The sequence below is a fragment of the Anas acuta genome, chromosome 4 (genome assembly GCF_963932015.1).
Source record: "Anas acuta chromosome 4, bAnaAcu1.1, whole genome shotgun sequence".
Lineage (NCBI taxonomy): Eukaryota > Metazoa > Chordata > Aves > Anseriformes > Anatidae > Anas > Anas acuta.
Window position 1 is genome coordinate 46829074 of NC_088982.1, and position 25975 is coordinate 46855048.

At 36.4% G+C, this 25975-nt stretch overlaps 1 protein-coding gene and 1 long non-coding RNA gene across 5 annotated transcripts in view; one reads left to right on the top strand and one right to left on the bottom strand.

Annotated features, from left to right (window-relative positions):
• The window catches only part of RXFP1 (relaxin family peptide receptor 1), a 101379-nt gene that overhangs the window by 25031 nt on the left and 50373 nt on the right, over positions 1-25975 (top strand). For all 4 annotated transcript variants that reach the window (XM_068681080.1, XM_068681081.1, XM_068681082.1 and 1 more), the window contains exons 2-7: positions 3258-3461; positions 4145-4252; positions 12043-12225; positions 17056-17243; positions 19603-19743; positions 21004-21403. In XM_068681080.1, the coding sequence (XP_068537181.1) occupies positions 21355-21403 (49 nt within the window). In that variant the 5' untranslated portion in view covers positions 3258-3461; positions 4145-4252; positions 12043-12225; ... (1 more) ...; positions 19603-19743; positions 21004-21354. The remainder of the gene's footprint in view (positions 1-3257; positions 3462-4144; positions 4253-12042; positions 12226-17055; positions 17244-19602; positions 19744-21003; positions 21404-25975) is intronic.
• LOC137856111 (uncharacterized) lies at positions 254-24432 on the bottom strand. Its single transcript, XR_011096203.1, has 4 exons — positions 24244-24432; positions 15062-15140; positions 9011-9076; positions 254-3396 (listed from the first exon to the last, which is right to left on the bottom strand). It is a non-coding gene; the product is annotated as an uncharacterized lncRNA (long non-coding RNA).

The following is a 25975-nucleotide window of genomic DNA, read 5'->3' on the forward strand; positions in this document are numbered from 1 at the left end:
TTAAAACTGTAAACATTTTTAAGGCTTAGTGTGGACAGAGAAAGCTCCATGTCTGAAAGACACGTTTATGTGACTGGTGAGGTAGAGAGACATCAGTGAAAACAAAGATAAATCCTATTCAGCTAACAGCTGGCAAGATGCTAGTGGCTTTGTGTAGGTGACAAAGAAAACAGAAAACAAATCCGTTAACAACAGAGGAAATACTATGGAGAGATAAAGATGGAACAAGGTGCAAAAATAAGAAAAGTGATGAGTTCAGGTTAATGCTACCAAGTAGGCTGTTAGTAATTGAGAAAGGGATTTTGTTGTTTTAAGGGAAATGTGCACTAACTGCAGATGTTAATACGCATTGAAATGCTGCTGTGTCCCCAGAAATGAGAGAAGACAAGACTTATTGCCAAAATGAAAGGAGACTCATGACTGCCAGAAACTTCTAACAGGTGGCTAGAAATTCAGAAAGAAATGGAAAGGACACGTTTTTTATCTTGTCTGGTTTCAGTACCTTAACTTAGTCAGAAAGAGCTCAGAGACATTAAACAGAATTTCTTGGAAGAGCAAGTGGAAGGAGCTTTACTGTTCCTGGCCAAACTTCATGTTAATTATAAGAAAAACTTTGGGGACTGAAAATCCATGAATGGTTTAGAGAAAAGGTTATGATGGAAAGAAAAATAACACCCATTCAAGAAGAGTTTTGCAAGCCTGACTGGTCAAATCATTGAACTATTTACTTTTGTTCTCTTTGCTTTTAATGATATATTAAAACTTTATAGTGCTGTGGGATCTGTATAATTTTCATATGCTACTCCGGAGAAATGATTTATGGGAATATCTGAAATGAAAATTACTGTGTAAATCAATGACCTTCACCTCCTTTTCTTTTATATAAGTTAAATTATCAAATAAATAGAATATACTTTGAAATCTGGCAAAACCATGGATAGGGCTAACTTGTAGAAAAGTAGTTCAAAGTTCAAACCAGAATTCCTTCTATTCATCTGTTATAACAAACTTTGATAGTTTGGTGTCTGCATGCAACCTGGCTCATGCTTCAGTAAAGAACTAGAAAATCAATCTTTCCTTATGCATCCATGTTTAGGCACTGACTTACTTTCTCATTACCAATTTTTCCTACGCTACTAAGCTGTGTCAGCTGCAAATAAAATTAATTGAACTGTCTAGTAAGAACATACATCTTATTGCTGTACAGATAGCTAACTTGGAATAATTGTGGCCATGTCTTCAATGGTTCAAGATGATACATTCTGGATAAAGTAGTCATCATTGCTACTCTCCTGTGAACTGCGGGGAAAAACAACAGCACCTCAGCTAAATAAAATAACTTAAATGTAGTTTCGATAGCTACAACTGCACCCATCACAAACATCTGTGCCATTGTGTAGGTGTGTGTGAAGAAATATTCTTTCAGAAGTATGCTACTTTTATTTTAATCACAAAGCAGCTATCCTGCATTATTGGGTTTCTTTCTATATACCAGAATGTTTATCTTCTATACTATGTTGGTCTAGCAAAATGTAAATTTTTAAGTATCTTTAAATGACATCACTTCTTGTTTCAGGATTCTGAAACAGTCTCAACTGCTGTTTCCCTAAGCAGATGGTAGAAAGAGAGCTGGTGGGGCCATCAACCATATGCACAAGGCTTTAGGGTTCTTATTTTTGCTCTTTGATCCCAGTAGCTGTTGTGCAAAATGCATTTTTCTCCTGCTCAACCTCAAGGAGTGAGAGTTTCCCTTAACACCCTGTGAATGAGCTACCTGCAGTACTGATAGCAACAACCACAATTTTGTTAAGGACCCACATCCATACTTCCCATTCAGACTCTGTAGCTGTGTAATGTTACAGGAACAAGGACTGCTTGAGAAAGCACTTAGATTACTACCTAAAACATTAGGTGACACCAGTAGCTACCTACCACAGGCAAAATCAATCACTTTTCAAAGCAACAACCTTCCTTAAGACAGCAGTTAAAGAAAATTTAGCAATGGTCATCAAAATCGATGTAATAATTTTGGATTTAACTATTCTAAGATGAAAAATAAAAATAAAAATGTGCAGTTAGCAGATGTTCAGCATTCCTGGATCCAAATCTTTCATTTTAATTCACCTCTACTACCAGAGGTTATTCTGTTTAAAGTAAATTCTGATATCAGGCACTGTGCATGAGATGACTGTTAGAGATCTAAAAGTGGAAGACAGTCACTAAATCAAATATATGAACATTGTCAGTGATTTAAAGCAGCAATTGTCCAAATAATACAACAGGAGATACTCAAATAAACTGTATTGCAGGGAATGATGGAGCCATACATAAGGAAATACTCATCAGGAAAGTTTCCTTCAATCTTTTTCCTGTCTAAGAATTCCCAAAGTAATTATTCTTCCCAAGTGTCTTTGCTTACATGTCAATGGAAAAGCACCTTGGTTTAAAAAGGACTTGCATTTTAATGCTGTAATTTTGCATTCAAATCTTAAACGTGTTTAGTATTTAACATCCTCTGTTTCATGCTATCCCTGTGGTCTGAGATAACTTCATTACTTACATATCGAGCATATCTTGCTATTATTTAACATACACTTTTAACTAAGCACAAGAATGTTTTATTTATTTTAGATCTCTGTAATACTAAAAATATGTAAATATCTCTCAGTGTAGGTGCCTCTTTCTAGACACGGACCTCACAGTCCAGACTAAAGAAAAGCTGTTAGCTTAATGACAGACTGTTACCCAAAACTATAATAAAAAGAACAGAAGCTTTAATTTGACTTAACCCAACTATTTAAACAATTTAAAAATGGAAAAATCATAGGATTATCTGTGAAATTCATGTAATTTTTTATTTTTATTTTTTTTTAAGGAAATTTTTACTCTAATTTCATAAACTAAATTCTTCTGAATATTTGTAATCAGTATGAGATAGATACTTACATCAGCTTTCACATTAAGATTAATTTGCTAACATTTTAAAACTGATTGGTAGCTAGCATTAGATGCTGAATTTTTTACACTTACCAGATAATATTTTATTTGAGTGCAATTTTTCATGAACATTTCCGGTGTTTTTGTTGCAATGACATGCTCAGACATGTGGTATTCTGTATTTATGAGTCAACTAAATATTTTGTCATTCTCTATTAAATATATAGCACAAATGCATGGAAAAAAAATTTAAAAGCAGTCAAATGCTAAAATTCTGAAACAGTCTTAAAATGTCTTTTTTTTTAACTCACTTTCTTCAGGGTGAACGTGTCTTCAGGGTGAATGTAGTCCAGTTGAAGCTACTACCACTCTACTCTCCAGCTGGTTAACACACAAGGACTTGAATCACAGCCCTCAAGACAAAATCACGGCGAGTTGATTTTTGATCAGAAAGAACATCTACAGTACACATGGAGGCAAGAAAAGAGCATATTAATTAAGAAGATTCTGTAGAAAACAAAGATGTAAGTAACAGTAAAAGAAAAAAAGAAATACCAGCAATGTCTATTTCTTTAGACAGTAATAGCATTATAGAAATGATCTAAGAATAAGGAACATGAGGAACTATTTACAAATATTGTTGCACATCACAATATACTTGCTATTCATGTGCTACATTAATACAATAAAAATGTTGTTTCCTGAGTTCAAAAAACTGATCTCCAAAGTTCCTTAAGATAACGATTTTTTATGAAATCTGAAAGTTAAACTGAACAGAAATTCCTTAACCCCTTATAGTATTGTAAGGTTACAATTCTAGAAAGCCTTGATTTTGTTTTGTCTTATTTCAAATCTCTGCCAGAACCAGAGTATATTTAGCTATTAAAGCCTTAGTCTATCAAGTCTGGAAAAGTGATGGATGAATCAATAAATACTGATTGCTCGTCTCTGTCAGTGCTGACTGGGCAGCATACCTAAAGAGAGACAACGTAGTGATTTTTCTTGATAGCTTTTCTTCAATTTTAGAATCAATTGACTGAGAAAAATGTCTGCCCAGGAGAGTTCTGGTCTTTTTAAAGAGTTCAAAACAAATCTATTTTCCAGTTCTGCAGTTTTGTAGTATTGCCCATCTATGTGCTAGCTAGAATTTCATGCTGCCAAATCTGATTGCAGGATCAAAGTCATAATTGTTTAACTTTCTTCACAGGAAAAGCACTGCACAAGCTGTAATTTTTATCCTACCATCCTTTGTACTTAAAATCTCCAGAATCTCCATAGAATTCACTGCGTCTCCTGAGGCTAAAAATTTCCTTGGGTAAGTCACAGTGGCTTGTAGCCTTTTTCACCTGTAGACCCCAATATTATCTTAAGTAGAACCTAATACTGTTGCCATGGCATGTTCTCATGGGAAGTGATAGTGACTGGTGTGAGAGTCAATCCTCCCTTCCCCCTGCCCTTTCTAACTCCTAGTGTATGCTGAGGGATACAACAAAGAGCTGAACAGAGAATAAAACAACTGCACCTGATCAAAGTGGCATTTGAAAAGGTGATGGTAGAGACCATGAAAAGTGTCATGCAGGGGGCACATGTGTTGCACTGCAGAGGACACCCACAGAGGGACTTCTGTTCAGGAGTCTCTGCTGCTTCTCTTCCCAAGTAGCCACTGGGGAGAGTTTTCCTTTTTCCTTTGTGTTTGGATGGTTGTTTAAGAAGAAAAAAAAAAATCACCATTAAATGTATGTGTATAATCAGCTATGAATCCTTCCAGTAAACATTTGTGTACATAAGTCTGTCTAAGAAATAAATTAGAACACAATGCAATCACTCTCTAAAAATCTATCTTGACATCCCCTAGGGCTATTCAGTAAAACTACATGATAATACTTTCCACTGGTAAGTGATAGCTTGATGTTGAACTAAATTTTTATATTCAGGTGTACTCTGAGGGCAGCATTTTTCCTCTGTGAGTTATATGACAAACATCTGTTAGTTTAACCATCGTTTTTGACTTGTAATGTAGCTACTGTGAGTGACGGCTACAAAAAATATGAAAAGTGCCTACAAAACATGAAAATATTTGTGCCTACAATCCCATATACCATCTAAAGCTGCAGATGTCAGGGTAACCAAGCATGTGTTTCACTGAATTTTTACTGCCACTTTCTTTCTGAGTCTAAAAATCAAAGTAATATTTGAAATACAAACAATCCGGGGAACAACATTAAATAAAAATCACATGCTTCTTTTATCAAAGTTTGGAGACTTAATTGAACTATATAAACTCAAAATATTATTTATTATGGTTTTTTTTAATATACTGACTGCAGGCTTTCTCATTGAGGGGATGAAAGTGCACAGATACAATTAGAAAAAGATTCAATTGGAAGCAGATAAGTTATACGCCCCCTGCATCGAATTATTCTTAACCAGAAAATATAAAGGAAAGCATTGTTATTCTTACGTTCTTTTACTACTTGCTGTTAAAATAACTGTGCCCATCTAAATACTCAGTCAAATTTGAATGTTATACTCCTGTATGTATATTTAGAAAAGAACTTTAAAGATAACTTGGTTGATTTTTTTCAAGCAATATACTTGATTTAAAAGTAGTTGTGAACAAGAGCTTGTATCATTTCCAACACAAGGAGACTGTAGTGTACCATAGTTGCTAGCAGGAATTCTTTGTACAGGAACATACAGCTGATGTGTGAGAAAGGAGACCATAGGTGGAGAGAAGCAAAAAGGAAGAAACATTGTCATAGGAATGCCAAGGTGGTTGTTTTGATCAAGCCACATTCCAGCAGTCTGGCAGACTCAATGCAAGATGTTAGCAACAGTATTTTTGTGAGTATGAGTAGAAATGTAAACACAGTTCAATTTTACTTTACCCTTCAGCAGTCTCTGGCACTTTATAATGGCTGTTTAGTAGTTCTGGGAATACATATACAGAAGCTAACTAAGTAACCCCTTACAGCTCCATAAGGGCAGTTGAGGAGTGCAAGAAATTTTGAATAATCTTTGTAAATACCATTGGATACACAGGGACATGAGATCCCTATTATAAACATTAGGTCCCTAAAGCTGGAATATGTGAATTGCCTTTCTTGATTTCACTAATTTGCATTATTTTTTGAAAGCAGCTGTTGAGATGTCCACACAAAGAAACAGTCTTCTCATTGTTAGTTTACTTGCATATAGGGATGTTAGGAGGTGATAAGACCTCAGGGAATAACATAAGCTTCATCAGGGGAGGTTCAGGCTGGATACTATGAAAAGGTTCTTCACCGAAAGCGTAGTTGGGCAGTGGAACAGCCTCCCCAGGGAAGCAGTCATGGCACTGTGCCTGACAGAGTTCAAAAAACGTTTGGACAACACTCAGACCATATGGCAAATGTCTTCTGTATGACTTTGGCATGCTGCATCTTTCAGTGTCTGTGTTCTCATAGTAAGGGATCCTGGGAAACCGGCATCCAATATAATAACACAGGCTTAATGTCTCAGAGTGGCAAAGGAAACAAGAGATGCAGCTGTCCATGCCACACAGGGAGATTTTGAATGATCAGCTACTATGTCACAAGTCATTTTGTTGATTTTGAAATATGGTGAAACACATTGTACTAATATTCCTCAGAGTTTTAAAGTGCCTATTGAGTGTATTATCTATGCTCCTACAGAGAGGGAACTGCTAATCTCTATGGGACATATTGTACCTGGTTAATTTATAGACCACATTGAAGAGGGGCTTATGTCTTTACAGAATAAAATCACAATTTAAATGTAACTCTCTGCTTGTTAGTCTAGAAACATGGAATCACATTTAATTGGCTTGCATTGACTGTTTGGAAGTGCTTATTAGTTTAATACAATGTTTTGACAAAGTAGTAGATTTCTGCTTCCTTTCAAGTAAATGGAAAGGGAGGTTACTACTAACACAGAATTCAACTTTTCCATTTCCCAATATACGGATGTACAAAAAGTGCATTTATAAATTCTGAAACTTTCTCCTTTTTTCTCTATAAACAAATTGGAACCTAAAAAAAGATAATGTGACCAAAAAAAAAATGCATTACTTGTTTCTTCTTTATAAAGTGCTTGATCTATCTGTGTTCCCAGGAAACTCCAATGATTTTGAACAGACTTAACAGTAGTGCACCAAGAGATTGAGGGAATAGGAATCTGCAATATCCCTTATACTCATTAAGCATTTATAAAAGGTTATGTGCAGCACTGTAGGTAAATGAAATAGTTCCTCTATCTGTATAAAAGTTTTTTAAACCTGTTGCTATTATTAGTGCAGTGTTCAAGTAGATTGCCTTGCCAACTTAATAAGCAACTAAGTATACTGCAAATAGCACCTGCCAAAGTGGGGAGGAAAAAAAAAAAAAAAAAAAACAACAACAACAACCATGAAACCACTGAACTAAGTACCATTTGATTGCTTGGACTTCCTCAGTGTCATTCTCAAGAACCTCTTCAGTAGAGGAAACAGAAAACTAGTCTGAACATTGCCACTAATTCATCTTTGGAAAAGTTGCAATACTTAGGAGTTTTACTGGAAAAGAAAAAAAAAAAAAAAGGTCTGGTGACTGTTTCCAAGGAAAGGAACCACTTCCTTGAAGTCATGAGCTCTGACTTTGCGAGTACTCTATTGTATAATCCCTTCATCGTAGTGTCATATCACAACCTTTTTGCTTAGGTCTTTAGGTACAAGAGTACTGTTACTTCAGTGGTTAAGAGGGATTGTCAGAGCTCTCACCATAGTAAGTTCTGCAAACTTCCAGTAGCAGTACTGACTTGTGTCATTTGTTCTATTTTTACATCAGCTTTGCCTGCTGGCTCCAAATAAATTACACATTCACACCTGAAAATGCCCCCATCTTTTTCCATCTCTTCTTCACACTTTTAATTGACATCTCTTTTGAACTATTGAGTAACAATATCCACTAAGCTGTTATGCGGACTGTACTAAATTTTCACTCATTACACTATGAAACTTTCAGTTTCATGTGTTTCACATACTGGGTTGCACCTTTGCTGGAAAGGACTTTTCATGTTAAAAAATACCGTATTCTTTGAAGAAGGATCATTGTATATTTGATTCTTCGAAATAAAGGAAGAGAGGTTTTCCAAATTCTCATTGGCAGTATCTGTGGATGAATGTGATACTGCATTGTAGAATATATACAGCTATATAGCAAACTATGTAACATGCTTGACGAATGTTAAATGACATTTCAGAATTTTATAAACCTGTTATAATCCAAATAAAATTGCCATCTCTTGTCTGGAAAATAGTCAAACTAATTGGCTAATAAGTAATAATTGTGTATTCTCTAGTCTGAGATGTAATCTAGGGTACATTCATCATACCATAAAAACATGGTCCCAAAAGAGAACTGTTCTAATAACATTGTTAATCTTGTGGATAAATGAGAAGAATTTCATAGAATTTCATCCATTTTCTGGTTATTTCATAGTCAACAACTAGAGGGAAGAAGGAATAGTGTAAAATCCTACGAGAATTTCGCCCCATTTCAGCCCAAATTTTAAGTGTATTGACTAAAGCATAGCGCATATAGTGCTTCCTGTGGTAATTTATCCCCATGATTAATTATTCTCATTATTAAAAAGCCAAACATTATTTCCAAGTTGTGCTTGTCTGGCTCTCAGCTCTTCACTGCTGCTTCATATTATGTCTTTCTGTTACATTAAACAGTCCATTAGTACCCAGCAAAAGTAGCTGCATGAAAGTGTTTATATACCATAATCAAGTTACCTTTTGATCTCTATTTTGATAAACAACAGAGAATGAGTCACTAAAGATCTTTAATTGCTTTTTAGTGTTTTCTCAGCGTATTTTCCTGGTTTATAATTCCCTTTTCCACAGATTTTAATTTTAACAAATGATCAGGAAAGTAGGTCAAGTATTCATGGACTAGCCTGTCTGCAAAGATAACCATTAACCTCTCTAATTAACTTTGCCAAGTTCAAGGCACTTTAAAGTGAAGATTATTGGGCCAGGACAGCAGGAAGATATCTGACTTATTTATATATGTTCCAAACTGTTATTTACCTTCTTGACTGGAGATTTTGCCATTTTTGTTTTCTCTTATGTTTAGCACCTGATCACCTTTAACTTCTGAGTGAAAACAGAAAAAGAGCATTAAGCACTTTAAAAGCAATTACATACCAGACAGCCTTCACAATACATTTAACACTAAGCACAGTCCCAACCCTATCCTTTGTTTTTCAATTGTTTGTCCAACAATTTCTTTTTCCCATCAATATCCCTTCTCTGTTGCACCTCGTTTAGTTCCTTTCCTTATTCCAGTTTTGGGCCTCATGCCTGATATATATCTTTGTATCTTCTGCAATCTGATTTCATTTCCATTTCCAGTGCAGTCTCTTCTTGTATTAGAGGGCAACAAAAAATACTGATTAAACCTAGCTGATTTTTTATTACTCTGCTTTTCTTCTCCCCACAATAGTATAGTTTACACTTTTATTCTAAATACTTCATCTCCAAGTAAGGAGTTGCCAGATTTCTTCAGCTTCTTTTTTCTCTTTTTTTTTTTTTTTCTTTTTAAACAGTATTCCAGGAGAGAGTTCACCTACACAACCCCTGATTTATGATGTCTGCTTTTTTGAAGCCTGCTATTTTTATTTTGTACTGCACCAGCTTTTCAAGCCAAAGCTTCCCTGCAGCTGTATTTTCTCCAAACATGTCAAAAGTTTCAGACCATTTTTGTTATGGTTAGATTACATACAGATGCTATAAGGAAGCAATAACAATCTGGCACATGCAATAAACATGCAGGGAACAATGACTGTCTAAAGGTGGTAGCTTCTTTGTCAAAGTATTTTGTGTTATTTTTTTGTTTCATCTCATGGGGTATAAACAGAAGAGAAAAACTTGCCCCAAAGGAAAAGCTGCTTGTCAATGCAGCAGAGTTGCAACGCGCAAAATGTGCATGCAGTCACATGGCTAAAATTATATGAATTGAACTAAATGGGAATCTTATGCCAAAAGAAACACAAAATTAATTCAAAGTAAAATAAAAATTCATTTAAAAATTTTAAAGAGTAGCCCATCCCATCTAATGACTTTTCATGATTCATGCCTGAAGAAAACTTTCTTTTTTTTAAAAAAAAAAAACTTCTCTATTAAGTTATTTTACTAAAAATTACTCAACTTCTATCTTGTTTGATGATGAGATGTCTTAGAACAAATTTCATCTGTAGCACTTGACAATGAAAAGGGTTCCAAAGAAATAGAATGAGCAGATGTCTTATGCAGTATCTTTCACCTGTCATTCATTTAAGCAGATCTTGAAAACTTGAGAATAACTGCTAGAAATCTACTGAATTTCTCTTCCCTGATCACTGCCTCGTACACACAAACAACCCCAATGATTTCCTAGACTTTGCAACAGTTACAAAGAAGAATTCCCAAAATCATAGTATCATAGAATGATTTGGGCTTGAAGGGACCTTAAATACTGTCTCGTTCCAACCTCTGCCATGGGCAGGAACACCTCCAGGGAGGGGGCATCCACAGCTTCTTGAGGCAGCCTGTGCCAGGGCCTCACTATCCTCTGAATACAGATTTCTTTCCAAATATTTCATCTAAACATACCCTCTTTTAGTTTAATGCCATTATCCCTTGTCCTATCCCTACACTCCATGACCAAGAATCCCTCCCCAGCTTTCTTGTAGCCCCCTTTAGGCATTGGAAGGCCTCTGTAAGATCTCCCCAGAGCCTTCTCTTCTCCAGACTGAACAACCTCAACTTCGTCAGCCTGTCTTCATTGGAGAGGTGCTCCAGCTTTCTGATCATCCTCATGGTCATCCAATGGACCATACTTCTTTTGTTGGGGACCCCAGAGCTGACCACAGTACTCCAGGGGGTGTCTCACAAGAGTAGAGTAGAGGGGGACCTCTCTCACCCTGCTTGCTGGCCACTTTCCTTTTGGCGCAGCCCAGGACACGGTTGGCTTTCTGGGCTGCAAGCACACACTGCTGGCTTATGTTGAGCTTCTCATCAACCAATGTCCCCAGGTCCTTTTCCTCCTTCTCCTATTCCATGTTTGACAATCCAGTATTTCAGTCATATGTAATAATTTTGATGCTGTAATACTTTACCTTTTCCTGAGGGCAACTTCAATGAAAATACTCTAATTTTCCAATCCATATTTATATTTTCCTTTCAGTTGCTTCAGTAACCGGAAATTATTTGTAAAGGCAGGGAACTATTTCCAAAATTAAAGATGAAAAGAAATGACCCATGTGAACTAGACAGTAACATGGGACTGTATGGTATCCAACACCACTGCATCTCTACCACAAAATTCTGTGGGTTTAGTCATTTTCTTTCAAAGTAATAAACTTAATGTGAGTGCAGGATGAATTAGTTTAAGTCAAGTCACATCCCCAGCTTCAAGACAGAGGTGTTATTATTAACAGCACAGAAAAAACTGCAACAATTTGTAGTTTATAGAGGGCTATTTCCAAATGCTGTCTGCATTCCTAGAATCAGATGAAGAATTAGATTATCAGTGCAACACTTGCAGACATCTGTGAAAAGAATTGTTCCATCTGTGGTGGAAAACAGAATCATTAATTCCTACTGGTCAGCTGCTCAAGACGGGGAGAAGGAATTCATTGATGAGTCATCCAAATTTTTACTACTTTCAGATATTTTGTGTTGCCTGGTACATGAAAGAGTTTTTTTGAGTCATTTATTGAGACCACTGGAAAAGGAGACCAAAGAATTAAAATCGTAATGTAGGTTAAAATACAGGGGAAAAAAATAGTGAGCTTTTGTTCAGGACATGAAAAAACAATTATGTATTTCATATTCTGAAAATTAACTTCACCATTTCATCATTTATTTCTAGTTTTCCATCCTCTTATGTTCTAAAGAGGTATAACAGTAGAATGATTTTATAGTAAAGGTCAGCTATGAATAAATTGATCATCACACAAGAACAACCACTTAAAACTCTTCCCTCACAAATCTGTCTTTTGACAGGTGAAAAGGTGTTATTCTCTCCTTTTGGTTTTCTATGCTGTACTGAATTATGCCTGTTGTATTTGTAACTGCAGGACAATATGAAGCGTGTTCTGCAGCCTTCTTACCCAAGGAAGAGAAGAATGGTGATAATCCAGAGCTGTGCTCATGTTTCCTACCTCCTGACTGGGCCCCTGCCTGAGGTGGAGCTACCTGACCAGGACACATGAAACTGCTGGACACAACATGAGAAACTGCTGGCTGTGAGAGGTGACATTGTAAGCAGCTACTGAATGTCACAGATGTGACGTCCCCTGAGGGTTGGCTGGACTTTGTGGGAGGGGACAATCAGGCATCCCAACCTCACCATGCCAGAGTCTGTGCCAGGCACCTTCCCAACTACTTCCTAGGGTAAAGAACTTTCTTTTACCTGCTTCAGAGATGCTGGTCTCAACAGGTGCCCGACAACTCCAGTACTGCAGGATTCACAAGACAATGAGATTTGAGTTTAACTCAATCATACCTTGGGGTAATACACTACTCTAACTAGCAAGTGGCTGGAGAAAGGGATAAAAACATATGTGCTTTTCCTTGAGTAGTTTCATGAAGAAACATATCATGTCAAGTAAGATTTGGGGTAGTAAGTGTTGCTCATGACAGCCCTCAGGCAGAACAGTCTACAGGGCACTACCTTCTCCTCAGCATGTCCCCATCAGGACATCCCTGCCACGGGTTGCCATTTTTACATGTCTTCATCTCCCCATATATTTCACAAGGCTGTGAAGAATGCCAAAAGATTGCAGTGGTGAAACAATTGGGCACTGTAATTCTTCAGTTGTTGAAGGGACATTAGCTGTCACAAAATATTTTCATGAGATTGGTACAATGCAGGCAGTAATCTTTGTGGCAGCCAAAGGTGCTGCTGTAAATTGTATGGACTCACATAAGCTCCATAAGTCAGCATAAGTGTTGTTAGTGCTGAGGCTTTGAGAAGACACACTGAATCAATGACTCCAAACAAAAGGTAAATGTTATATATTGCAGCTATTAAAACCTGGCTATCTGATTTTAAAATCAGGTCTATGTTTTTAAAATCGGGTCTATGGCTTCCCACCACATTTGTAGATCACAGATTACAAATGCTTGTTTTAAAAGTGCAAATTTGCTTTGTGTTCTGTAAGAGTGTCAGCAGCTGTGCTAAACGTAGATGCTTCTTACACTGAATGCCTTCTCCTCAGGGATTTGGATTTATACTCAACATTATTAGAATTCAATTATTTACACTAAAACTATTTCGGCACACAGTTATTGATTCATCTTTTATAAATAAAATAAAATAAAATAAGACTTTATATATTGATAGAGAAATACAGCTCTGGAGGAAGCCAACACTATGACCAAAGCATTGAAGTGGTGCCTGAATTAGGCATACATAGATCAGAAATGCAGTAATTGTTTCTTAGAACTCTGTCCACAAGTTCCTGCTTATTTGTTTTAACATGTGGGGCAATTACAAAGTCAAAAAAGAATAATAACTGTTAATCTATATTTCCTCTGAGGTCTGAAGATAAAAGCAAATGGGTAGAAGTGTAGGTAATCAAAAAATGTACATTCAGTTCTCTGAGATCAAAACCTATAGAGAAATACCACATCTTTTAAACACTCAATAAGGGCTAAAGCTAAAAAGGTTGTTAAATTATCAAAATCACATAGTTTCTATACAAGTAAAAATCATTGCTACATTGCTGCTTCCTGGTTACGGGAGACACAGTTTGTTATCTTTAAGTTAAAGCACCTGAAAGTTTTATTCCACTTTACTTCAAGAGGATCCAGAAACTAGGCATTCATCTGCTTGAGCCTTCTGAAGACTTAATTTCAGAGCATACCTATGCACCAAAATAGAGTCAGCCTCCATACAAAGCATAATGATTGCCCCTGCTGTTTCCTTTAACATAAGTGTGGGTCAGCACCAACCAGTTTTGATCATGTTGCCTCTTTTTATGTTGTAGCCCAGCGCTTAAAGCTTTTGAGCAGGATGCAGAAGATTTGGTTCAATTCTCTTATGTCATAGAGGAGCATACAAGGGATCAAGGGGAAGAGAATGAACTATTTCTCTTACTGAAGCTACATTTCTGAACCAAAAATAATCTCAGACTGAGACAGAAAGAGAGCACAAGATGCAGCATGCCACTGCAAGGCTAGTGGTTCAAGCACTTGTCTAGTTTTTTTTTTTCTTGTTATCCCTACCATAAAGATTTTTTCTAGAATTAACATAGAAATCAGCCTTGGATAAAATGGGGAAGAAAAAAAAAAAAAAAAGAAAAAAAAAAAAGAGCCTTAAATGAAGTCTTTAAAGATATCATACTATTCATTAGGATTATAATTTATATTCTTAGTGGTATTAGAAAATATAGTTAGAATAAAATATCACCAATGGGAAAAAATATATATATAACGTTAGTCATCCAGACAGTTGGGGAAGATATCAAATATTTTTACTTGAATTGTTGATTTTGTAAAGCCATCACTCAGTCTTGCAAACCTAGCAATTTCCACTCTATTTAAAAATAAAATCTGAAAATAAATAAGAAAAAAGTCCGAGGTCATAACTTCCTATGGTATAACCATGCATTCTGCATGGTTACTTTGAAAATGCTTTCTCCACTTGTATCATGCACAGTGCTTTTGAACTGTATGATTAAATTGAAATCAATTCCTCATGTTGGCTCAAGCTGCTCATAGAAATATTGATTTTTTCATGCACCATTTAGTTGGAGGAAAGGAAGAATAGCTCACCTAAAATAAATAAATAAATAAATAAATAAATAAATAAATCTCTCTTAATATAAACTCCTTCACCACAGGCTATCAGCATGACAGCTGTTCCAAAAGCCTACATCTTTACTAGCCCTGTCGAGCAATTTTCATTTTATGCTTCTCAAAAACTGCAGTATTAGATATAGATAAATGCTGTATTTTCTTAGCTGATTGAGTGAAATGTGTACATGTTAAAGAAAAAATTGAAATACCACCCCAAACAAGAAATTCAAAGTCCCAGTGATTTTAGGTCCTGAGTATTTACTAACAGTAAGAAAATTTTATTTTACTGGTCACCTGTAATTATATGGTGATATCCTTGGGATTTCTGAATTTCACAGCTCCCCTCTGCTCCTTCTCTTCTGTTTTTTGTAGGCTGTTGCAAAAAAATCAAAATTAGAATTGTAAATTAAGCTATTACATAAAAGCCACTGGATTAGAAATCATACCTGCTTTATAACAGGTTGGTTCATTTTACAGAGTTTTATTTTCTTCACAATAGTGCAGTGGCAAACTGCGGTATGGATAATCCTACAGATAATTCATCATTTCAGCAGCTTCTACTTTAACATGAGCTCCACATACATCCGCGGGTGAAATAACCTTGACTCTCCTCTGATCTATGTTTGCATAGGGTTATATATACAAGGATGGCATTTTGAAAGATAAAACAAATTATAGAAACCTTACTTTTTTGGTTCTCCCTGTTGCTTGAGAGAAATAATATGCATAATCATAAATTGAGTAGTAGATAGATATTAACTTAAGCTGAATCTAGACAGATATATAAACTAATGACAATATTTCAGTCAGTTGGTGGAAGTTGGACAGGGTTTTTCCCAGTGGCCCTTCAAAGGCAATGCCATGTATTTACACGTGAACCCACAACTTTCCCTACATGATGTCTGCCTTGCTGGGATTGACCATTCTGCTACCACAATGATATTTCTCTCCAACTTTGAAGCCGGCCTTGATAATTCTCTTGCACAAAGTTTCTCATAGTTGAGTTATTGACGTATTTGCTTTTCCTCCTCAAAGCTTTACAAGCTGCATGTTCTTAGAGCTCATTCTGTCAAAGTATGGCTTAACTGTTCACAATTTTATTTTTGATACTATCTCATGTTAAAATATGTAATTACATTTCTAGTGAACACTTTATGAATTTCACATCTTCCAAAATTGTAGATTCAGCTGTTTTTATTTGGGAAGTTTGCCTTTGCAACTAGAAGCCTTGGTGTTTAAAAAATAAAAAATAGAAAAAGTGTAATCCCCCAAATATGACAGAGATAACTGGAAAAAGAGTCACCCTGAAAAGCTGGACATTGTATACAATTCCTATGAGAGTCCCATATGGTATAGTAATTTACCAAAGACATTGACATCATGACTATAAAAACACACAATCATAGAACTGCAAATAAAATCTTTAATTAATCAAAAAGCTAGAAATGCTAATTTGTCAAAAATATCATTGGCAAAGCTTGTATGTTTTGTTATTTTGAAAGAAATGTATTCTACATTCCATCAACAGCTTTGAGGCAAGCATGCTGGTGAGCTATCGTTTTGTTCAGTCAAAACAGCCAAGTGGAGCTGATATCTGGAGAAAAACAGGGGAAATAAGGGAGGCAGAAAGGAAGTTTTCTCAGACTGAGCACCTTCCTCCACCTCAGCTAAGGAAGATAGCTGGACGTGGTCGCCAAACCATCTGGCAGTAGAGAGTGCCTTTTGCAGAAGAAAGGAAAGCATTTCAGTAAGCTCAGAGCTAGCTAGATATGCTGCTTGTACACCTCCATCTACAGCCAAGCTAGTGACCCATTTTCAAACAGAAAAGCAAATGTAAAGGAAAGTAATAATCCCTGAGTCCTTTCTCCACTTCTCTTTGCCTTTTTCCTACAGAAACTGAAACTCTTAATCCATGTATTGGACTCTGTATTTACAGTGCTGGACCTAGTGAAGGAGTTAGGATTGCATCACAGCTGGGAGGTGGCCTCCCTCATAGGGCCTTGGGAAAGCAAGAGGTGCAAGAATGGTCATGTTTGTTGGGAGAACAGATTAACTGACTGAGAACTGACTTTTTCTCTAAATTTCTTCCTCTTTGTTATCTCAGACTAGTCTTGCTCCTCCCTGTTTTTCTTCTGCAGTGTTAGAGACAAATTTTGTACAACTGCTTTAGCTTCAAATTATGTTGGCAGAACTGGTATCTGCCTCTTTCGGTTTTGAGACACTTGATGGATATACGAATATATAAATAAATAAATAAATAAATAAAATCTTTACTATATCCCCTTCAGCAGAGAGCCAGCAGAGGAAGGTCTCTGCCTCCAGAAGCAAATGCCAGTAATCCTAGCTCGGCTGTGACTGTGCTGATAAGAAGGTCTGGAAAAGGAAGTGAGAAGTTACGAGATGCTACTGTAAAGGTCTCTGTGTCGTTAGTCTGGCCCATTAGGTCAGCTGTCCCACGCTCTTCAGGTTTTGTGAGGTAAATCCTATTAAATCTCTGCAATTGTGCAATAGGGAACAGTATTTTTATGAAAAAATAACTCGTTCCCACAATACTGATTGAGTCACAAGTGTATGAGATAGATAAATGTACTGAGTACAGCTTACTACTTGGGAAGAGTTGCTGTAGATGAGGTATTTTCTTATCTTCTGTGCTTACACTACTTAAATGTTCAGGTACTTTTCCTAAGAATTGCTTTGCTCTGAGGTTAAGGAATTTGGGAGTGTTAAATAAGAAATATATTCTCCACATGTAACAGTTACTATATAAAATATAAATGTCTTATTCTCACTTACGCTGTCTGTAAAGCTTACTGATGGAGCTTTGAAAGCAATGCAAATTAATTATAATTAAGCCAATTAAGTTCATTTGCACAGTTAAATCTTTGGGATTGTAGGATTGACATACATAATGAAGAATTTACATTTTAAGTGCTATGTTCTGAAGCCTTATCTGTATATTAATTACTCGCTTTGCTATAATACAAAACCTAAAGTTTGCCCATCAAATAGCTGAGACAGCAAAAGGTTTGCTTCCTGGGGCATCATTTCTGTATTTCTGTATATGTGAACTGTATTTTCATGATAGTGGATGGCAACATGGGCCCAACTTTGCTTTCAGTGATCATTCTGCACTTTGAGTGTTTCATTCAGGCAGCAGAACAGCTGACAACAGCTGACATTATTTTCATCTGAAAATTTCCTTTGCTTAATGAGCAACTCTTAGGGTTATAAAATCACCATTGACGTAGCCATCGTGGGTCCTTATTTAGATACAAAACATAATGCATCCTTGAAACTACTTTTAATTAAACCAAGGAAAATTCCCACATTAGGAAAGATAAAAAATAACTCTAAGTAGGGCTGTATTACTTAGATCAGCATTGTAACAGGTAGAGTTTATGCACATTTATCTGCTTCCTGCCCCATGGACTAAAACTTAGAAGTACCATTCCTCCCTTCTGTACTGGTGAATCTGCTTGAATCAGCTGTAACGTTCAACATGTTGCAGTCCGAATTTGAGGAAAAATTGTTAATTAACCTCCTGAAAGGCTGTAAAGGAATTCTAATTTATTTCCACAGGGGCAATGATATGCAGGGGGTTTTTTTGTTTGTTTGTTTGTTTTGTTGTTGTTGTTTGTTTGTTTTTTAATGGTGATCCTTACAATAGTGATGCTTACAGATATGATTTGTTTACTTGCATGAAATTCCTTCTATGTAGTAGCTAATGTGAACTGTAGAAAAAAAGACTACGAAGTCCTAGAACTACACCAACAATGCTTATCTAATAACGCCTCATAATTACAAACATTTTATTCTAAACCCTGTATACTTAATTCCATTTCTAATGCTTTCTAATAGAAACATGAGGTGACTCTTCTCAGTAAAATAAAAGCCATAATTATTTGGATTTAGTGAAACAGTTCATTAATGACTTCTGATAGTTTGTGGCACTGGTGACACAATGTTAGTTGAATGTTTGTTTTTTTTCCCCCCACAAATAGGTTTCTCCAGTTTTAAAACTGCAGTTTTAGACCAATGCCAGGTAGCTGTGAAGACAGAAAATAAAACAGCATATGTATATGCTCAATTAGCTAATATAAATATTATCATAAATATGGTTAATATTCTAATGTGATATTTCTTTTTTTGCTATAGGGCTAAGGCTATTATTTTCTTGAAAACAAAATTCTAAAACACTAATGTTTTATAGCTTTTTACATTTTAGGCAGGAGGAAAGTCCTTATTGCCCTTCAAATGCACACACACAAAAAAAAAATTCAAAAAAGTTAAGTCTAAACTATTTTTCAAAAACTAATAATGCCTACTTCATGTTTTGTTCTAATGATGAGCTTCCATCTCCTGCTTTTTCTGCTCTGTATTCCAAGAGTACTTGTTTTTCTCTCTAACTGTAACTCTCTAACTTGGTTTGAATATAATTGCACTGAGAGAATGGGCATCTCTTTTTTTTATGGTTCTCTCCTAAAGGCTGGGAACTGTTGCTGCTTTATGTATTCTTATTATGAATGTATAAGAAATGTAGAAGATGGAAGATCCCAGTGGATTTTCCATACAGTAAGTGTTTGCAACAATAAAATTAACTTTAATGAGTATCCTTACTAAAGGTCCTTGAAAAAGAGGAAGGCATTAGCTGGAAGTGACAATTCCCATTGGAGGCAGAGCATCAGAAAATATATGTGGGTGGTATGTGTTGCATTTTGGTACTTTCCTGCTTACTCTGAGGTAGAAAATCTTTTTTTTTTTTTTTTTTTTTTTTTTTTAGCAGTGTGTCAGACTTTTTTTTAAGAAACAGCTCACTTATTTCATTGTATTACCAGGTTAAAATATTCCAAAACCACAGAAATTCCAATCTTAAATGGAGATGACTAAATCAGAATCAGAAGGTCACAAAGGAAGCTGGAACATTCTCTGGAACTTTTCTCTAGAGCATCAGTTCTGTCTCATCCTGCAGTAACGAGGTAGAACTTTTATTTTTCCAACTATTTTTATTGAAAGTGTGTTTCTGCTGTTCTTCACCTTTCTGGTTCAGTTTCTTCCTCCTACTTTCCCACCTTGGACGTTCTTTTTAGAGCAGCCATTTAGATGTCAACCCTTGAATGGCTGTTTTGCAGCAACCATAGTTCTATTTGACATAGTCCAAAACTAGTCTCCACCTTATAAAGGAAATATTTCATAGGTCCCTAATCCATTTAATCCATTTTTATTCCTACATTGCCTAATACTAGTGTTGGTACAGTGGATGCCAACAGAATTTTGGGGTCTTCCGTAGACAAGAACCTTTTACCCGTTCTACATTCTGTCTTCCTTTATATTGGAAACCAAAAGACTGATAGCTCATGATACCTATTTTGCAGACAACTTTGCCATAGCAACAATGTGGTCTTTCCTTTTTACTATGATAAAGATTTTTTCCCATTCTCTAAATTTGCTATTTCATATATGTGTCCATGCATGGATGCATGGATGTGCTTCCATAGTTTGAGGTGATTCCTTCCTAAGCACCTGAGGTAGCTGTTGGCATGTTACCAGTGCTGCCTGACCTGTGCCATTCTGACAAGCTGTTGAAACTATCAAGACTGAAAAAAAAAAAAAAAAAAATTCATCTTTGAGGGCAGATGAAATTTAGCTCCTCCCCTTGAGTTCACCTCAATGCACTGACTCTTTTTACTCTTTTTGAAATATATCTTATTGTGCTGATGAGTGTTAGCCTTCATGTCATTAAAAAAGATTTATAACCCTGTGTGAGTATATATGTGATCGAGTTTAGATAATACTTGCATGATCTACTGGAAACGGCCAGAGAGGAATGTCTCAATGTACTTAAATAAGAAGAATCTGAAAAATCTTAGTCCCAGACAGTATATGTTTCTGAACATCCCTCTTTGCTCCCTCAGATTGTTTCCTTTAGCAATAGTTATGAAGACTGGTTAATGTGTAAAAATAGTGACATGCTGTTATTGGAAATAAATTACTTTGTGCATTTTTTGTATTTCAGTGAGGGGCCGGATGGTTTAGAAAGGGACTGTTTATAAATTTCACTTCCCCTTACTTGAGAAACCACCAGCTTTTATCTAAACTGTACAAAATGTTTAGCTTCAAACAGATTTGCCTAAATAAAATCGTACTTTTTGAGCCTCTTGAAGTATTGCAACTTTAAAAAAAAAAAAAAAAAAGGACTATTGATGACAATTCTCTGGATCTGGTTGTGTTTTGTGCAGCAGCAGCTTTCCCTGGGGTGGACCTGTGTCCATGCACACAGCCCAGCCCTTGCCTGCCACTGGACAGAGCACACCACGGCATGTAAAGAAGAGCCCGAGGAGCTGGGGTGGCCCCTGAAACTTTCTCCCTGATCTTTGCTGCGGGGTGTGTGTCTGTGTGCCAGGAAGGGGGGAGAGAAGGAGACCTAGTGCAAAGGAGAGCGAGCAAGGAAGCCAGGAGAGAGAAGGGAGCTTGCTTCATGCACTGCTGAAGACTGTCAGAGGCAGAACGCACCAGCAGCTCACTGGCTGGGGTGCAATTTAAGGGACGCCGTATATTGACTTTATTCATTAAATTGCTGAAGGACAGATATGACATCTGACTACTGCTTCTATATATTCTTGCTTATTGGAACAAAGGGTAAGTACACCTGGCTTTTTTTCTTTGAACATTGCACAGCACATAGCTAATAAACTTAAGTAGTAGCTTTTTTAAACTGTAATATCCCCGTGTTATTTTACAGTTGCTCATGGCGATTATTCTTTGATAAAATCTAAGTGTAATGCAGTCTCTCAAGGTTACTAGCTGCATGTAAGGATCAAATCTTTTTGTATTTGTTGCTTTGAGAATTGCTATTAATAGTTATGAGCTGAAATTCAAAAATAAGAACAGTTTAAACTGCATAAATACTTGGTGTAAATATTTAATGAAGGTACCTATGGAACCAACTCATTTCAGATGCCTTGAAATCCATGTTTTAGACTTCATCCAGCAGTTTGTAGTGATACTGTGCAATGCTAGTACAATTGGTAGTTCTTGCAAAGTAGGCTGTGTTCAGGTAGCAGGATTTTTTACCGTCTGATTCAGTGTGATAAGCAGTGTAGTATGCAGGATGTAGACCAAATAAAATTTAAGTTTTCCTTCAGATGCAGATCACTTTGGTATGGTGGGAGTTTCACCTGACCTTCTGCTTGCTTTAGTAGTGTTTTCCTCATTCCAGCTGAGTACCCCCTTTGTAAGTGCTGCTTTCTACTTTGGTAAGGCTGATCCTGTGCAGCTGCTGATACAGATCTACATGTTGGATTTTTGATGGTTATCATTTCCTTCAGTTGTCATTTGTATACTTAAAATTTCTTGTTGTTGCACTACTTAATACTTAAGTAATGGTTTACTAAATTTGTAGCTGAAATACTTTAACAAATTTGCTGATTTTTCCAAGGGGTAGCTAACAATGTAAGGTTGAATTCTGCCACCTTCTTTTGTATTGAACAATGACTGACTCTCTGTTGCTTTTAAATTAAACCCGTTTCTGTTTACCTGTACATACTATGCCATGTAACATAAGATTTACAAGGGACATTGCCCTCATTATGACTGGGAAATAGAGCCCCACTTACGGTTATATTGATGGTTACAAAGCTCAGTTAAATTTGCGGGAAAACTCTAAGCAGCTCTATTATGTTTTGGAGGAATACATAATATGCTAGCTGCAAGCATGGGAAAAAAAAAAAAGTGATATGAATGTATTTGGAATTAAGCAGGCTATGATAATGAGATCTTAACAAGCCTGTAAGCAAAGCATGGCTTCATATGCAGCTGTGTTATCCATGAGCAGTAATCCAGTATTTAAAGGTAGCACTTCAAGGTATGCAGAAAAAAAGCTAAAGAATTTCAAACAAATTAAGCCTTTCACATTACAGTTTCTTTATCAAAACAGGAAAATGTTGAGACATTTATACAAGATGTGCAAATTATCGTAGGCATAATTTCTGCTGCGTTAAATTCATCTCAGCTGTAGAATTAAAAAAAAAAATACAATAAAAAAAATCAAAATACATTAAAGCATATTGCAAAATAGGACTGCGGGTGAGGACTGTGAATGACTACAGGCCTTCTAGTATTGTAGTTATCATGTCCATTATGTTTTTAGGTGTTTATTCTCTCTTCATTTATAGAGTATTATAATTACAGAAGAAAACTGTATGGCTCATCTAGGTTTGTTGGAAAGAGAGAAGCAGTGCAGTAACAAATTAATGAGTGTTCATGCCTGGAGACCCTGCTGCCTGATAGTGCTCTGTTTTGCACCAAAATTACTTCCTGCTTAGTGCCACTTCTCCTGAACTCGCTCAAAGCACAGCTCACAGCTTCACTACCTTCCGGAGTTTTGGCCAGCAATCCGAACTGTAACCACATTTACAAGTCAGCTGATTTCATCCGCACACTGGATTTAAACTTTGCTCAAGTCTTTAACTGATATTAAAACAAACACTCCTGAAGCAAGCATAGCTGTGCTTAGAATTTGAATTCGTAGTTTATGGGCTGCCAGAAGCTCAGTTGCAGAGATTTATTTATTCATTTTTTCTATTATTATTATTATTTTTATTTTTATTTCCACAATTCAGAGATGCTTCTAAATAAGTCAAACAAGAAAGAACTGTCCTACAAAAGTTCCTGTTGCCTGACCTCCCCATAGCCATTAACATCTGCTTAGCTTCCCATTCAGCAGTTACAGTTGCACCCAAATAATTTCAATAACTGTTTTATCTTATCCTACAACTTTAAGTTCCTTATTAAATCTTTATAGATGATTTGTTTGTTTCTCTTTAAAAATAATAAGAGAGAAAAAATAATTTTAAAAGACAATCAACTAGTGGAAATGTAGCTTTTTATATACCAGCAACTCTTGGTAAGTGTCTGCATGCAGTCCCATGCAGACTGTACTGTATCACATCGAGGATTTTCTTTGGAAAAAAAGCAGCATCTGTACCACACTCTTCAACAGTGCAACACTATCAATTTTATGACAGCAAAAAGCAAATTGCAGGGTCAGGTTCTGGCAGCATTGCATGGGTAGTTAGGACAAACGCCTGCTAGGTGTTCACCCCACTTGCAAAGCTAGCGGGCTGCTTAGGCACGTGGCTGGCCTTGCATGGGGTGCTGCCACATGTTCCCTGTTAGTAAAATAACCAGCTGTAATCACCTCAACCACAGTAGTGCAGGTGCCTGTCTTTAGAGTCACTTTGATTAACCTTCTGGAGACAAAAGCTATCTTGTCCTCCTGGACTTTGGCTGCTAACTGACAGACCTTCAAACAATTAATTAAGAAAAATTGAAAAATAGTATTTAGAATTGAACATAAGTATTTAAGCTGAGAATTACAATTAAAATTGAACATTAGTATTTTAAATTAAACTATTCAAAGTGAATTGCAGAAGGGATCATTACTATTCTAAACCTGTCTGTGTGCTCCATGCTCCTACCTGAAGTTTTCCAATCCTATTTCTGCTTGTGCGTACAACTCTCCTTCCATCTTCTTTTTCTGTTCTTCCTTTTTTATATTCATCTTTCCTTTCCTTACCCTCATTTCAAAATGACAAGGAAAACTTTATTAAAACCATCTGAAAGCTGTTAGACATTTTTGTGCTTCATGCACATGACAGCTGTTTTCAAGGCCAGGACCTCTTATACCAAACACTTTCTGTCAAACACGGCACAGAGACCATCCCAAGTCTTCTGGAGGAGTGTATGTTTATGATCGTGCTCTCGTTTATATCTTTTGTAACAAATTTTATGACCACTTCTAGATTTGTAAATAGGAAAGTGAAGTTACTTTAGCCATTGCACAAGCTCTAATAATCATTGTGTAATAATGATTTTTGGTTAATTTTTCTTTGCTTTCACTTAACTTGGTCATTAATCCAACTGGCCTCCCTGTGATTAGAAGAAAAATGTGCTTCTCATATATTGATGTGTATAACACAAAATAATATCTTTACAGAAAATTAGGGATGAAGACAAGATTTCCTGAGCAAGAGTTCCCCTAGTTTCAATTAGTCTATGCAGTGATGAAGTGAAGCTCTGAAAGTTACAGCATTGTCATCGGCACAGGCTGGTCTGCCTGCAACTGCTGTGTGCAGTTTATAGCACTCAGGGCTACCCAACTTGCCAAACTGTCTTAACTCCTTATAGCAACTCTACCAGGCTTTAACCATTTGCTCTGAAATTTAACGTACAGTGTGGACTTTTTTTCCACCTTGAGAAAAAAAGACACTTGTATAAAACTTTACTAAAATCACTTGAATTTTTCAAGAGGAATTGGTACTTCACCTGTGTTGAGTGCTTCCAGAAATCCTGTGTTAAGCAAATATCATATCATTTTGCTTCGAATCAGATGCTTGAAACTTGTTGGGGAAGGGAATAATCTTGCACCGAAGTGTACCTTTAACTTTCTGTACAGAACTTGGAGAAATGGCATGCCTACTATAAAGATTTCCGTACCTTTATTATTAGAAATTCAAGTGTTCTGTGCTTTCTAAGCAAAGCCCAAATATGAATATAACAATTTTCTGTGCAAAGCAAATTGCCAGTGCACCATCTGCACAGTATGAGCAACGATACCAAATCTTTTTTATGTCCACAGGTACCTTCTCTGTTGCTTTGTAACCACTCAGAACTTTTTTTTCTGAAAATATTCCCTTTCTTTAGTGATTACAGTACAAAATCACTTTTCTTAAAATAATAAGGGCTCCTGCAGTATTCCCCCACAAAATCACTGAGAGATAGTGCTCTTACAGGCCATCCTCACTAGAGGGGATGAGCCCATTCAAGCCTACTTGCCATCGTGTAAAAATGAAGCTTCTCCAATAATTTGCCTTAATGCTAGAGACCAGCTTGAAGCTCATCAGAGGAACTGCCACCAGTGATCGGAGGGAAGGTGTCCTGGCAGTGCTGCGTACCCTATTCTTTGAAGCCATCAAATCAGACTTTGAAATGACTTGTTCAAGGTGGTGCGGTTGTACAAAACTGAGAGGATCAGGAAGTCATTCTGGTTGTGTATGAAAGACAGAAAAGATGAAAATGTATGGGGAAGGACTGAGTGAGGAGACTTAAAGTAGAGGCTAACAGGAGAGGGAGGTGAGACAAGGGAGCAGAGAGGTGAAGGGAAAAGCTAACACTACTTAGAAAGGGAAAATGGAAATCAGAAAGGCTGTA